Source organism: Delphinus delphis, chromosome 20, assembly GCF_949987515.2.
Source record: "Delphinus delphis chromosome 20, mDelDel1.2, whole genome shotgun sequence".
In the NCBI taxonomy this organism is placed as follows: Eukaryota; Metazoa; Chordata; class Mammalia; order Artiodactyla; family Delphinidae; genus Delphinus; species Delphinus delphis.
The window spans coordinates 17,736,119-17,748,986 of NC_082702.1; the positions used below are offsets into that span (position 1 = coordinate 17,736,119).

At 64.6% G+C, this 12,868-nt stretch overlaps 1 protein-coding gene across 1 annotated transcript in view; it reads right to left on the reverse strand.

Annotated features, from left to right (window-relative positions):
* The window catches only part of LRP3 (LDL receptor related protein 3), a 12,473-nt gene extending 247 nt beyond the window's left edge, over window positions 1-12,226 (reverse strand). Inside the window, exons 1-7 of the mRNA XM_059999281.1 lie at window positions 11,732-12,226; window positions 9,783-9,830; window positions 4,320-4,458; window positions 2,761-2,975; window positions 1,188-2,304; window positions 811-943; window positions 6-572 (exon numbers count right to left, since the gene is read on the reverse strand). Of these exons, the coding sequence (XP_059855264.1) occupies window positions 6-572; window positions 811-943; window positions 1,188-2,304; window positions 2,761-2,975; window positions 4,320-4,458; window positions 9,783-9,830; window positions 11,732-11,804 (2,292 nt within the window). The 5' untranslated portion in view covers window positions 11,805-12,226. The remainder of the gene's footprint in view (window positions 1-5; window positions 573-810; window positions 944-1,187; window positions 2,305-2,760; window positions 2,976-4,319; window positions 4,459-9,782; window positions 9,831-11,731) is intronic.
* Between the last annotated feature and the right edge of the window lie 642 nt (window positions 12,227-12,868).

Here is a 12,868-nt window from a genome sequence, read left to right on the forward strand (position 1 = left end):
AGGGCCTCGTCGTCACTGGCCTCCAACGTTGGGGAGCAGGGTGGCGGGGGGCTCCTGCAGACACCCAGTGGCTCTGGTGGGTGGGGGCCTAGGGTGCTGCCGGCAGTGGGGGCCGGGGGGTGAGGGCCCTGGGCCGAGCAGGACGCCCGAGGCATGTCCACAGGGGCTGGGTTGTCCACCAGAGGGTCCCTGCCGGCCTTCCTGTCCTTGTGCGCTGGCCTGGCCTCTGGGTCCCGCAGGCCCGAGGTGGGCGGCACAGAAGGCCCCACCTCCGGTGCGTGGCTAGGGGCGCCGGGGGGCCCCTCCCCGGCTGCCCCTGGGCTGCCTGTGTCTGTTAGGGGTGCCGGGGGGTCTAGGCCAGCCCCCGGTGCCGGCTGGAGGAGCCCATCGCCCAGCACCGTCTGTGAGGTGCGCGCAGCCGTCAGCAGCGGGATCTGTCCGCGCGGTGCCCGCGGTCGGTGAAAGAGCCGGTTCCAGAGGCGGCCGAGGCGGCGGCGGGAGGGCCCGCGGCGGGAGGCGTGCCGGCGCATCTGTCGCCGCATGGCCGTGCGAAGGTTCTGTAGCACCGAGGCCTGGAGGGTGGGGCGGCGGCTGAGGGGGCAGAGGTCAGAACGACCCCCGAGGACCCAGAGACCAACTTGTCCACTCCCCGGCCATGGCCTTCTATGTCACCCTGTCCAGGCCTCATCTCCCGCCTCCCTCGACCCCTGGACCAGCCTGGCCGCACGCTTTCCGACATGGTCCCTCGGCCTCCCTGTCTTGGGTGTTTTCCGAGGTCTGGCCGGTGGGGTCTCACACCCTCTGGCTCACCTGTGACGCACTGTAGACGGGAAAGTCCTCCACAGGTGGAATGAGGCCCTGTGCAATGAGCTGCCCATAGGACGGGGGTGCCTCTCGCCGCACAAACTCAGCCTCCAGGCGTGTCATCTGGGTCTCAAAGGCCCTGAAAGCAAGGGCAGAAGGGCAGCATGGCGGGGCTGTGGGGACCTCCCACTTCCCGCCTCCCACGGGGGCTCCGCAGCAGGACGCGGGACCCTGTCCTTCCATCCGGACATCCCGAGGTGCCCAGACCCGAGAAGCCCCGTGTGGATGAGCCCCAGCTCACAAGCCCACAGCTGTACGAACAGTGAGCCCAGGGCCTCGCTCCAGAGACAGGAGGAAAGCGAGGCCCTGGCCCCGCCGCCCACCTGTACTCCTGCGTGCGCAGGGAGTAGAGCTTGAAGGCGCAGCCCAGGGCAATGACGAGTAGCAGCCCGCAGACCAGGCTGCCGATGAGCGCGGCGGTGATGACCTTGCGGGGCACGGCCGCCAGGCAGCCGTGCTCGTCGCTGCCGTCCTGGCAGTCCTCCTGGCCGTCACAGCGCCACGTCTCGAAGATGCACAGGTTGGTGCCACAGTGGAAGGTGCCCGGCTGGCAGGAGAAGCAGTTCTTCTCGTCAGCGCCACCGGGGCAGCTTTTCTGATTGTTGCAGCGGTCGGCCGGCGTGTAACAGAGGCCGCTGCCACCCTCACAGGGGTACTGGTCGGGGGGGCAGGCGGGGCAGCCCTGCTCGTCCCGGCCGCTGGCGCAGTGCCACCAGCCGTCGCAGCGCTGCGGCTCCGAGAAGCAGCCCTGCTCGCCCGCGTCGTCCACGTCGCCCTCGCGGCTGCTCCCGCACGGCTGCTCCCACGGAAGGCAATAGCCCTTCACCTGGTAGGTGGCGTTGAAGCCGTGGCCGGCGCTGCGGGCACGGGCGTGGTAGGCCACGGTGAGGCGGCCCTGGGCGGCCTCGAGGCTCACGGGCCGGTGGTTGCTGCGGTAGGAGAGCGTCTGCAGCAGGCGGTCCCCACGCTCGCCCAGGCCCTCGTATACCTGCACGTAGTCGTCATAGCCCAGCCGCAGTTCCAGCTGCAGCAGCACGCGCCGTGGGTCCTGTGTGTCCACCAGCCACGTGCAGTGAAGGTCCGAGGGCCCCCGGGCCGCGCCGAACAGGTCTGGGGAGGCGAAGGAGCCGTAGAAGCTGCCCAGGCGCCGGCCGCAGGCCAGGTCGGGGCAGCCAGCCTCGTCGGAGCCATCGCCGCAGTCCTGAGTGCCGTCGCAGCGCCGCTCGGCGGGCAGGCAGCGTGTGGAGCGCGCCCCGCTGCAGGGGAAGGTGCCCCCGGGGCACAGGCTGCCCGGCGGCTCGGAGGCAGGCGCCGAGCAATTGCCCTCGTCAGAGCCGTCGCCGCACTCATCCACGGTGTTGCACTGCCACGGGCCCGGCAAGCACTTGCCGTTGTCACAGCGGAACTCGTCAGCCTGGCAGGATGCCTGGCCCAGCTTCCCTGTGGGGTGAAGTGCGTAGTAGACACAGTCAGGGGCAAGCAGAGCTGCCCTCCAGCCTGGGGCCAGCAGCCGGCGTGTGGTGCCCCATCCCAGCGGGGCCTCTGCAGGGTCCAGGGAGAGGCAGGATCCCAGGAGAAGGGCCCTGGACTCTCCACGGCCAACTGAGGGGCAGAGACCCTCCAAATGCCAGAGCAGGCCCAGGTCCTGACCTGAGCTGGGGGTAAGGGCTGAGCTCCCCACTCTGGCCAAGTCTATGAAGTGGGGTCAGTGACCTCGAGGGGCTCCAAGCCACCCTGAGGCAGCAACATGACCAGTCTCCGTCCCAACACTGGGCTCCAGCTGACAGGCCTGCTGGGGGAGACCCTGCAGGGAGTGGGTCGATGGAGGGTGCCGCCCTGGCCCCCAGGAGCCCACGTGCACACACTGAGGCGCCCCGCCCGCCCCACCGGCATCACCTCGGATGTATGAGAGACGGAAGCCCTGGGCCTGGCCGGAACTGGAGGCGTCCGAGTGGAAGAAGATCCAAACATGGTCCCGGGCAGAGATGAAGGCGGGTGGGATGGCGGAGCCGCAGAGCCGGAAGGCCTCCTGGCGGGGCGGAGCCGCTGGGCCCAGCATGAGCCAGTCCAGGGAGCACTGGTGGGACTCCTCCACGTCAAAGTTGCGGAAGCTGCGGGGGGCAAAGAGGGCCGCCGACATGGGTGGGTGGCCAGGGGCCAGCAGGGAACGATCATGCCTGAGCTCACGGCAAGGACGGCCAGCCCCACTGTCCCTCCTCTCCTCCACTCCCGGCTGCTCAGTGGGCCCTCCAGGGGTCTGAAGGTGGCTCCATGAAGAATCAGGACAGTGTGGACAGCCTGGGTCACGTCAGCCCCAGTGCAGCCTCTCCACCCTCGGTCAGCACACACACACACACGGCACCCCAACCCAAGGCCAGAGTGGAGGGGGAGGCAGGAGCCCCATCGTAGGCAATTCCCTCCACTTACACTCTCCCCTGAAGGACAAGGCCCAAGGGTTCAGATCCCCCCCACGCTGGCTCTGCTGGGACAGACCCTGCACAATCCCAGGCTTGTGCACCGAGGGGACCCGTGCGCACCGGGCTGGCCTAGGCTGGGGCTGGGGCACAGCTCAGCACCTGGGGAGAAACACTGGCCCTGGGCCCCCTGGCCCAGGCTCTGGGATAAACAGCGCCATGGAGTTCTCTAGAGGGGGCCAGGAAGGGTCGAGTCTTTGAAGAGACTCCCAGAGGCCACAGGGAAACGGGCACAGACCCTGACGGTGCCCATCACATCCCTGTGCCTTGGAGCGACTGGGGGCTTCCGGGCTTTGCATTTAGGAGAGTGACTCCCCGTGATCTCCCCAGTCCAGGGGTCCAGCCTCAGTTCCACCATCTGATCACCTCACCCCGTTTCCCTCTGCATGTCCCCGCAGCTCAAGCGCCTGGGCTCCTGCCTGGTCCCCGTTCCTGCCGAGACCACCCCAAGGCCCCTGGGGAAAACGTGCTCTGGGCTCAGTGCCAGCCTGGCCTCAAGCCACCCCTGCAGGACAGACAGGACACCTCTGCCACCTCACAGACAGCTGGGCCATGCCCACCAGTCCCAGGGCTCCCCTCCCTGACAGGCCTGAGGTGACGGACAGCCCCGCAAGCCCATGAGAGAGGCTCAGGGCAGGACGAGGCCCAGGTCTGGGCGGCCAGCAACAGAGGCCCACACTCACGTGCTCACATGCACACAACTCATACATGTAGACTCACACACGTACTTGCACACATCCACATCTGCTCACTTGTGCCCACACCTACCCACACACGTGCTCACACATGCACACACACCTGTCCCTTATGCCTGCTCAGATGGGGCTCACGCACATAAACAAGCACACGTGAGCGCTCACACGTGTGCACACGCATCTGGTCACCGGCTTGCCACATGCCCTCACATGCACACCACCACACTCACATTCAGTGTGTGTAGGCCCACATCGGTTCCCTCTGACACCCCCGGGGCCCCCATACCTGATGGTGATCATGTCCCCACGGTCACCCTGGATGTACCAGCTGCAGTTGGTGCCCGGTGGGTAGTTGAGGGGCCAGGCTGGGCTGTAGATGACACCGCGTCGTTCCGTGTGCTGCTCCAGTTTCCCGCTGCAGGCGGCTGTCAGGAGAGGAGGCTGAGAGGTGCTGGCCTCACCTTTGGGTGGGAGGGGGTGGTGAGGGAGGGGGACACTTGAGCCCCCCATGGCTTGAGCACAGGCCTTCCCCGGGGTGGGCTCAAGTCCAGCCAAGGTGATCACGGCCAAGAGGAAGGCCACAACTTGAGACTTCACGGAAGTGGTGTGTATGGCGTGGGCCAAGGAGGGCCCACCTTGTGCCCCAGAGCCTAGGTCTTATCCCTTATCCCCAGCAGGGCTGGGAGCGAGCCCACCAACTCCCCTTGGTGCCTCTGGAGAATCTTGCAGCCCTAGGCAGAGGCAGACCCACTGTGGTTCCCTGCCTGTTCCCCTCCTCCCGCCCCGGGGCTGACTAAATACAGGCCTCAGCCCGGGAGGGAAGGGGCTGTGCTCACCCAACACATATTCACTGAAGACCTAATATATGGCAAGCACAAGCGGTAGGCATGCTCGTAAGACAGGCAAAAGCCTGGCTCTGTGGAGCTCACAGGCTGGGGAAGGAACAGACTCTGCAGATACCCTGGGTAGAGTGAAGATTATAAAACAGGCCTGAAAGGAGGACCCGATGTCCCAAGGTGGCTGGAAGTGCAGGCTGGGTCTGATGGTACCTTGTGTGGCATCTGGGTTCTATCCTGAGCATAAGTGGGAAGCCACCAGGGGTGGATGTTGTAACCAGATGAGGAAACCGAGGCTCAGAGAGGGTAAGTGAGCTGCCCATGGCCACACAGCAGGTAAGTCAGGGCCCACGCTGGTCCTCTAACGGGCTTGGCCTCTCGCTGCCAGCCTTGAGCCGACGCACTGATGAAGTGTCTACCGTACAGTGTCAGGGACGAGCTCAGGGCATCATGCCAGCCAGCACGGGTGACGAGTGCCTCTGTGCCCAGCCTCACCGGCCTCACTTTACCCACATCATTACACATGCCCTCTGCTTCCCAGCTGAGCCCACCCAGCCTAAAGGCGGCAAACCCTGCCCCGGTGTGCCCTGGCCTTCCCAGGACCAGGAAGGCCCTGCACTTGGCTGCCCCCAGCCCTCACAGCCCCTCGGTCATACTTCTTCATCTGATCTTCCCGACAGCCGGCAGCACAGGTGGGGCCCGTTATACAGATGGAGAAACTGAGGCTGGGGGAGACAAATGATGACGCTTTTCCCGAGCCCAGCAATACCACCTCCTCTCTCCCACTGCCTGGCCCCTTCCACCGTTGCCCTGGAAGTAGGGTCTCTCTGCTAGCTCTCAACAAGACTCTGAAACCCCAAAGGGCTCAGGTACAGGAGGGAGAGTGAAAGCCCTCCAGACGCCTCCCACAGTCTTAGGAGGGTACGCGCTGAGGTCCGGGTGATCCAACACTGTGACTAGCAGGGAGTTAGCCCCCGGCCATGGCTCACAGGAGCATCAGGGGACTAGAAGAGAAACACCCGCCCTGACCCAAAGCGAGGCTGACCACGCTCAGGTCACCATCAGAGCGACGGTCGTGGGTCGGCGAGGTACCAGCCAGGGTTCTCCGCTGGGCACTCAGCGTGGCCTGGGAGGCCAGCCTCCCTGAGCCGCAGATTTCTCACAGCCCAGGAGGGTAAGGACTAAACAAACGGAGGGGCGGCCGGGGGCCTGAGCAACATGTTCCCTCTGACGGGTGAGGCCGCCGGCTTTATGGGCCTCACGGAGACGCTGGGTGCTGACCTGGGGACACCCTGGGAGGCGTGAGGTTATGAAACCCAGAAGAGGCTTCTCCTCCTACAGGGTGCTGGGCGGGAGGCTCCCAGGCAGGGCTGGGAGCACATCTTCCCCCCACACGGAGTCTCTAAAGCAGAGGTTACACCTGGAGTTGGAGGCTTCACCAGCCAGTGTGGGAGTCACCCCCTGTCCCCTCCGCCCCCAGGACAAGGCCTGAGGCAAAGCAATACCTACCCTGGCCCAGACGCTTCCCCTGTGGGATGCAGCACTCACGGAGGCCGGGTTTCCCACACTGGCCAGGGAAAGCCAGGCCCGCAAGGACCTGTGTCTGGCCCTTCTTTCATGAGTAGGGAGGCCTGTGTCTCCAACCACCAGCCTAGTCAGGAGCAGATGACTGGACAGCTGCCAGCCCAGCTCTGCCCCTCAGCAAAGCCCCTGACAACACATTCCCCAAACAGCCTCACCCCTGAGTGCGCCCTGGCTGCCCCAGAAATTCCCACGTCGGGGGCAGCAGTGTCACTCAGTCACTGTTTATTCTTCTCCAAAGGGGGCCACAGAGACCATGATTTCTGCAGCCGTCGGCCTGGCCCATGCAAAGTGACCATGGTGCAGGAGGGAGGCCAGAGTCCGTGCAGGGCCCCAGACTGGACGCTGCCTGGCCATGGGCCTGGAGGGCATCATCCGCTCAGACCACCGGCCCCAGGCTTTCTAGTTTCTAGTTTCTAGAATGCGGGGCAGGCCTCACCCGCATTCTACCACCACCCCAGGACCCAAGCACAGGCAGGGTAGAGCCTCGTGAATCCATTCCGGGGGTCCACACTGCCAGATGCACCGTTGCCCCCTAGGCCCCAGCTTGTCCATCAGTGAAATGGAGTCAGTGGGCGCTGCTTGTCTCAGGGTGGCTGGGAGATCTGAGGAAGCGGCAGTCTCTAGGCAGACATGCACGTGCTGGGTTGAGGAGGGGGGATGCCCAGGGGAGGTGAGGGTAGTGATGGGGTGTGTGATGATGGGCGGGCAGCAAGGGGAGCTGGGAGATACCGATGCAGGGTGGAGGGTCTTGGGGGGTGTTAGGGGCAGTCAGAGAGGTCTGTCTGAGTTTAACTGGAGGTGACCTATGTTCACTCGGGCAGAAGATTACTCGGCCCTCGGGTCAAGGTGGCCTGCTCAAGGGGGCAAGGGATGACTGAGCACTTTTAGACCAGTGTCCTTCTTTCCTGGTCCACAGGGACGTCAAATACTCCTGAGAGGGTACAAGCAAGTCCTGAGGACGCGCAGCGCACAGATCTGGTTTCCAGAGGCCGTCGTTACTCCGGACACCCTGCTGGTGTAACCAATGACAGGGAGCTGGGAGCCCCACCAAAGCACGTGGGCACAGCTGCCAGGTGAGGGGAGGACAGCCTGAAGACCCTGCCCAGGCTCACCACCCCACCGGGTCACAGTGGCCACAAGGCGGAGCCCAGAGGCTGGGGTGCGGGAGGTGGGTGGCCTGACCCAGTTAGTGCCTGACAACCTGGGGCAGGACGGGGTCTGAGAGGCAAAAACCCGTGAGGTTCCCGGGCAGCCCAGCTGGGCCCTGCGGGGGGTCTGAGCCCAGCGAGGGCTGGGAAGGGGCAGGCCAGACAGTGATGATCTGGCCTCCTCACAGGAGGAATCGCAGGGGAACCCTGAAAACTGCAGCGGCATGAAGCTTTGGGTGGAGGGAGGCACCTCTGGCAGCACAAACTGGTCTCCACTTCCCTCAGCAAAGCTAGAGGGTCAGCGATGGGCTCCAGGACAGTCCCAGCCCCAGATCACTACCTGGGGCCGCACAGGACACCGGGGGGCGCCATGCACAGGCAACCTGGACCCTGCTGGCGGCCACACATGAGGGTGGACCCGGATGGCTGTCTTTCCCGGCTCTAGGAGTAGACCTTGTCCCTGGAGCATTTCTTTTCTAAACGTCTAGCCACATGCCCACCCGCTACACCAGCAGGAGGGCCGGCCTGGGTTCACATTTGTAAGACCTGACGCCCTCACGTGCCCTTTCCCCATGCCCACTCTCTGCCATAGCCACAGACACCTGACCCAGGTGAGGCCAGTCAGTCTTCTCCTGGAAGTTGGGGTGGAGAGACTGGGTGGTCAGCTGTGGGGGCCAGGACGCCAGGCAGGGCCGAGGCTGGCTCAGTGCTGAGCGAGGCAGGGCCCTGGGCCAGCAGAGTCAGCAGAGGAGACCAGGCTGCCGGAAGCAGGAGCTGGTGGGCAGGGAGAAGGGGGCCGAGGGTGCGTCTCAGAGATGGGCCCGTGAGAGCGGCTTCTGTGGACCCTGAGCCTCCCCCTCCCAGGGACCGCAGCCAGCAGAGAGCCCTCTCCCTGAGCCGGCCTCCGTGGGTTTCTGCTGCAAGCCGGGCCCTGAGCAGAACTAGAAATCCCGGGTACCTCCCGCCCCACGATGCAGCTCAGCACACAGCGAACAAGTCCGCGGCGCCCCAGACTCCAGCTCCCAAGGCCCTTCAGATGTCTCACAGGGGCACCGAGGGCCACAGGGGCCTGGGCCTATGCATTCACCAACCCCTGGCAGCCCCCTCAGCAAAGGACAAATGCTCCTGATGGCCTCAGCCTCCCTGCCGCTCCTGGCAGCCTTTGCTGTGCTCAGCACAAGGCCCAAGCACAAAGACGGCCAGTGGATGGACGGACCCACGCGGACAGGCAGGAGGCAGCCGCGGACTTCTAACTGTGTTTTCTTAGACTCCATATGTCTATCTGGCATCCACTAACCACAGGGCCAAACTCTCAGCCAAAGTGTTTACCTCTCTCCTGCAAACCAGTTTGCCTGAAACTGGTCTTCCCTGGGCAGACTGGCTGATCCGAGGCTGAGTCTCCTCACTGCCTTCTTACCTAACTCACACACCAAGCCAGTATTTCATCCCAGGGTCAGGTACCAGGCACCGAGAGACCACCCCCATAGCCCAGAGCCCTCGGGAATTATTCAAATTAGCCAGTCCTAAGCTGCTTCCCCTGCCCTGCCCTGCCTTTCCCACTGAAACGCCAATCAAGCCTCTGGCCTGGGCCTTCCCCTCACTCCTATGTCTGCCTTGACCAAACCTGGTATTTCCCCTGTGACCCTATGTGGCATGGCATGTGCCCTCCTCACAAGACACATAAGCACTAAATCCCTCCATCAACGGCTTTGGTCTCTCGGTGCTGTCACTCAGCCATATCTTTATCAGCTAAATCCCAGGTATAATTTTAAAGCAGGCAGGCATCTCATGGCGCCCCATGGCCCTCTGGGAACCCTACAGGAAGCACAATCTGTCAATTGTGTGGGCTGTGACAGTTTCCTAGCGGTATTAGGCCACCATGTGCCAATGCTGTGCTGAGCACCTTACCTCATTTGCCCATTTAACCCTAATAAGCAGGCTTTGGGGTAGGGCCTGTTATTGCACCCATTTTACAGAACAGGAAACTGAGACTCAGAGAGGTGTAAGTTTGCCCAATGCCAAACAGCTCCTTTGTGATGCAGAAAAGATTCCCAGGGATTGAGGTAGAAAAAGGCCAGGTGACCTCAGGGGTGGAGCCAGGATCCTGAAGGCTGGTACTCAGAGGTCACTAAGCCGGGAGGGCAGGGAGGAAGGGAGGAAGGGGAGAAGCATCTTACTCACCTAAGGCAGGAACGGCGCTGCTGAGCCGCCCGGTGAGAACAATGTTCACTGCGGGAGACACAGAGAGAGTTCAGTGGATTGGGGGAGGGGGGTGGCTCTTGGGTCTCAAGCACCTGGGGCACAGGTCAACACAGCCCAAACTCCAGGCTGGTTCTCTTCATCTCGCAGGGTAAGGCCCAGAGTGCTGCCACAGAGACTTGTGCTCCCACCCCAGTCCTGCTGGGATGGGCAGAAGCGAGAACCTCGGGGATCTCAGCACCCACCTGAACACCCACAGCGGAAGAGAGCAGGGTGCAAGCCTGACTGCACCAGACAGCTCCTGCCACTCGCCACACTTGGGAATTCTAAGTTACTTGGGAGGGGGTGTGTTTCTGTTTCCTCTCAGGCTTGGGAACCATGGGCCTGGACCATCCTTCAGAGAGAGGCCCTTGCTCAACCTGGGCTTGTCAAGGGCTCTCCTACCACCCTGTAGGGCTTCCTCCCTCTGAGCGGCCTCTCCAGCCAGGGAGGGAGGGAAACAGTTCTGATTACACCCATTTTACAGGCACTCACAGCTAACAGGGTTCAAGGTCCTCCTCACTGTGCCATGCTGACCTTGAGAAGAGAGGCAAAGAATTTGCCTGCCACCTACCCCTTCAAGTACCCACCACCATGGGATTTGCCCTTTGCTTTCATCTACTGCTTTCCCGCAGGGGTGATGGGAATGGAAGATATGGGCAAACTCAACTTCCAGGGGTTCAGGGTGCCTCCTTCCCCAACATCAAGGATGCCAAGGGAAGCAGAGAGCATCTCTGCAGGGGTCAGCCCCCATCTGGTGAGGAAGCAGGGCCAGCTGCCGCCTAGCAGGACACCCAGGCTCTGCTGGGCTATGCCCCATCTGGGCAGGGAGGGCCTTGGGAAGGCTGGAGGGTCTGCCCCTTGCCTTGCTCCCCGGGGAAGCCCAGCACCCAGCAGCACGTGACCACTGACAGATTGGAGAGTGGGCACTCTGGGGGCCGTGGCCTTTACTGAGACCCGCTCACACAGCTAAGGCAGGGGCCTTCCCCCAGCTCCTGGGTTCTTGGGGGTAGAGGAGGGTGCAACCTAAAATGAACAGGCTTCTTTTTTACTGTCATTTCACTGGCTTCAGCCAACCTATTGGGGTTACAGAGCCTTCACTAATGACACCATAGGGTGTCCCCTAATGACCCGGGACTTAGATAATGGCCTCCCTCCTTCATCATGGTAAATAAAGGAGCCATGTGGCTTGAGGATTTAACTCCTTCCTTCCCCTCTCCCCCACACAAGGCCCTGGAAAGGTGGACAGAAAAACTCTGGTAGGGCTGGAGGGGTGGCAGGCCTGGATGGGTCCCTCGACCCTCCCCAGACACACCACCTGGGCTGATGAGGCCTGCCCCGCTGGGTCTGTGAAGCCACAAAGGGAAAACAGGAGTCATTCTAGCAGCTGCCTCCTGCCCGGCATCCTGATCCCGGCTCCGGCTAGCTCCCGCCCCCAACCCACTCTGGGCAGGAAATAGTTCCTCGTTGAGGGGGCCACCGGCCCCGGCCCGGCTGGCTTCGCCTTTGTCCGCAGCTCCGGAGGCCCCCGACCCCCCGTCGCCACCAGGCTAAGCACGGGCAGCCCAGGCAGAAAGCCACTGCCTGCCAACCCCAGGCGCCTGCACAGCGGGCCGCCCTGCGCACCGCTCACCCGGGCTCCCGGACGCTCTTCCGAGCCGGGCGGGAGCCGGGGCTCCGCGGCCGGAGGCGCCCTCCCAGGCCTACGACCCCAGCAGGCCGGGGTCCTGGGAGCCGCAGTCTCCGCGGCCTCCGGCGGGAGCTCTCGCAGTGCCCGCTCCGGGAACTCCAGCCGCGACCGGGGAAGAGGGGCGCCGCGGGTGCGACCAGGGAGAGGTGTGGAGCTACAGAGGCAGGGGACAAACCCCGGCGTGCCCGCGCGGCCCACTCACCCAGGCAGACGACGGCGAGCTGCGCCCGGGCGCCCGGCGCCGCATCCGGCCCCGCGGCTGCCCGCTTCTCCATGCCGGGGCCGGGCGGCCGCCCGTGGACGCCGCCTCCTGCCCCGCGCCTGCGGCTCCGGCTCGGGCTCGGGCTCGGGCTCCCGCGGCGGCTGCGGCCCGGGTGCGGGCGGCGGCTCCGGCGGCGACTTTGTGAGGTGGCGGTGCAGGCCCGCAGCGCGTGCGGGGCCACATCGGCCGCGGCGTCACGGGCCCCGCGGGGGCTCAGCGGCGGCCGCCAGGGAGGACCCCTGCCCGCCGCTGCCCCTGCGCCCCGGGAGCCGCGCCGCGGCCGGCCTGTGCCCGGGGGCCCCCGGCGTGCCCATGCCCCGCGCCGCGCAGCCCGCCCGGCCCTGGCGCCCCCTGGCCGCCCCGCGCTGCTCCCAGCCCGCCCGGCCGGTGCCGCCGGTGGAGCGTCAGCGGGTCTGTGGGTCCTGCCGCCCGGCCCCTCGCCCGCCTGAGCCCGGAGGCCGCGCCGCGCCAGCCACGTGACGCGCCCGCCGAGCCGCAGTGGCGCTGGCAGGACGGTTGCTGGCTGCTGGGGCGGGCCGGGGGTTGCGCGCCCCGCCTCGGGTGCTGGACAGCTCCGCGCAGGCGGCCCCCGGCCAGTGCGTGCCCTCCGGCCCCCGAGCCTGGCTCTCCAAGCCGCCCTCCTCGCCGCCCAAGATTCGATCCCTCCCGGAGCCGGCTGTGATGGGAGGGGAGGGAAGGGATAATGGGTAGAGGGTGGCAGAGAATGGGGCTAGCGGGGCTGATTAGGGGCTGAGGGAAGGACGGCGCGTGGTGGCGCAGGACTAAGGCCTGTCTTCCGCGTGAGGTTCTTGCCACTCCGACCTGCCCCCCTCATTTGCTACAACCCAAGTAGCCCTGCCACATGCCTGAGATGAATCGCTCTGCGCAGAGCGAGGCCTGTGAGGGACATTGGTGACCACTCTAAGAGGCCCTGAGCCCACCCAGTCATCCCGACAAGGGCTGGGAAATGGAGAGGAGGCCTGTTTTCCAGGCTTGGGGCCCCGTCTGGGAGAGTTCTGGGCCCAGTAGAAGCAGAAACCGGGGAAACGGTTTGAGGAGGCCATATAGGATTAAGCA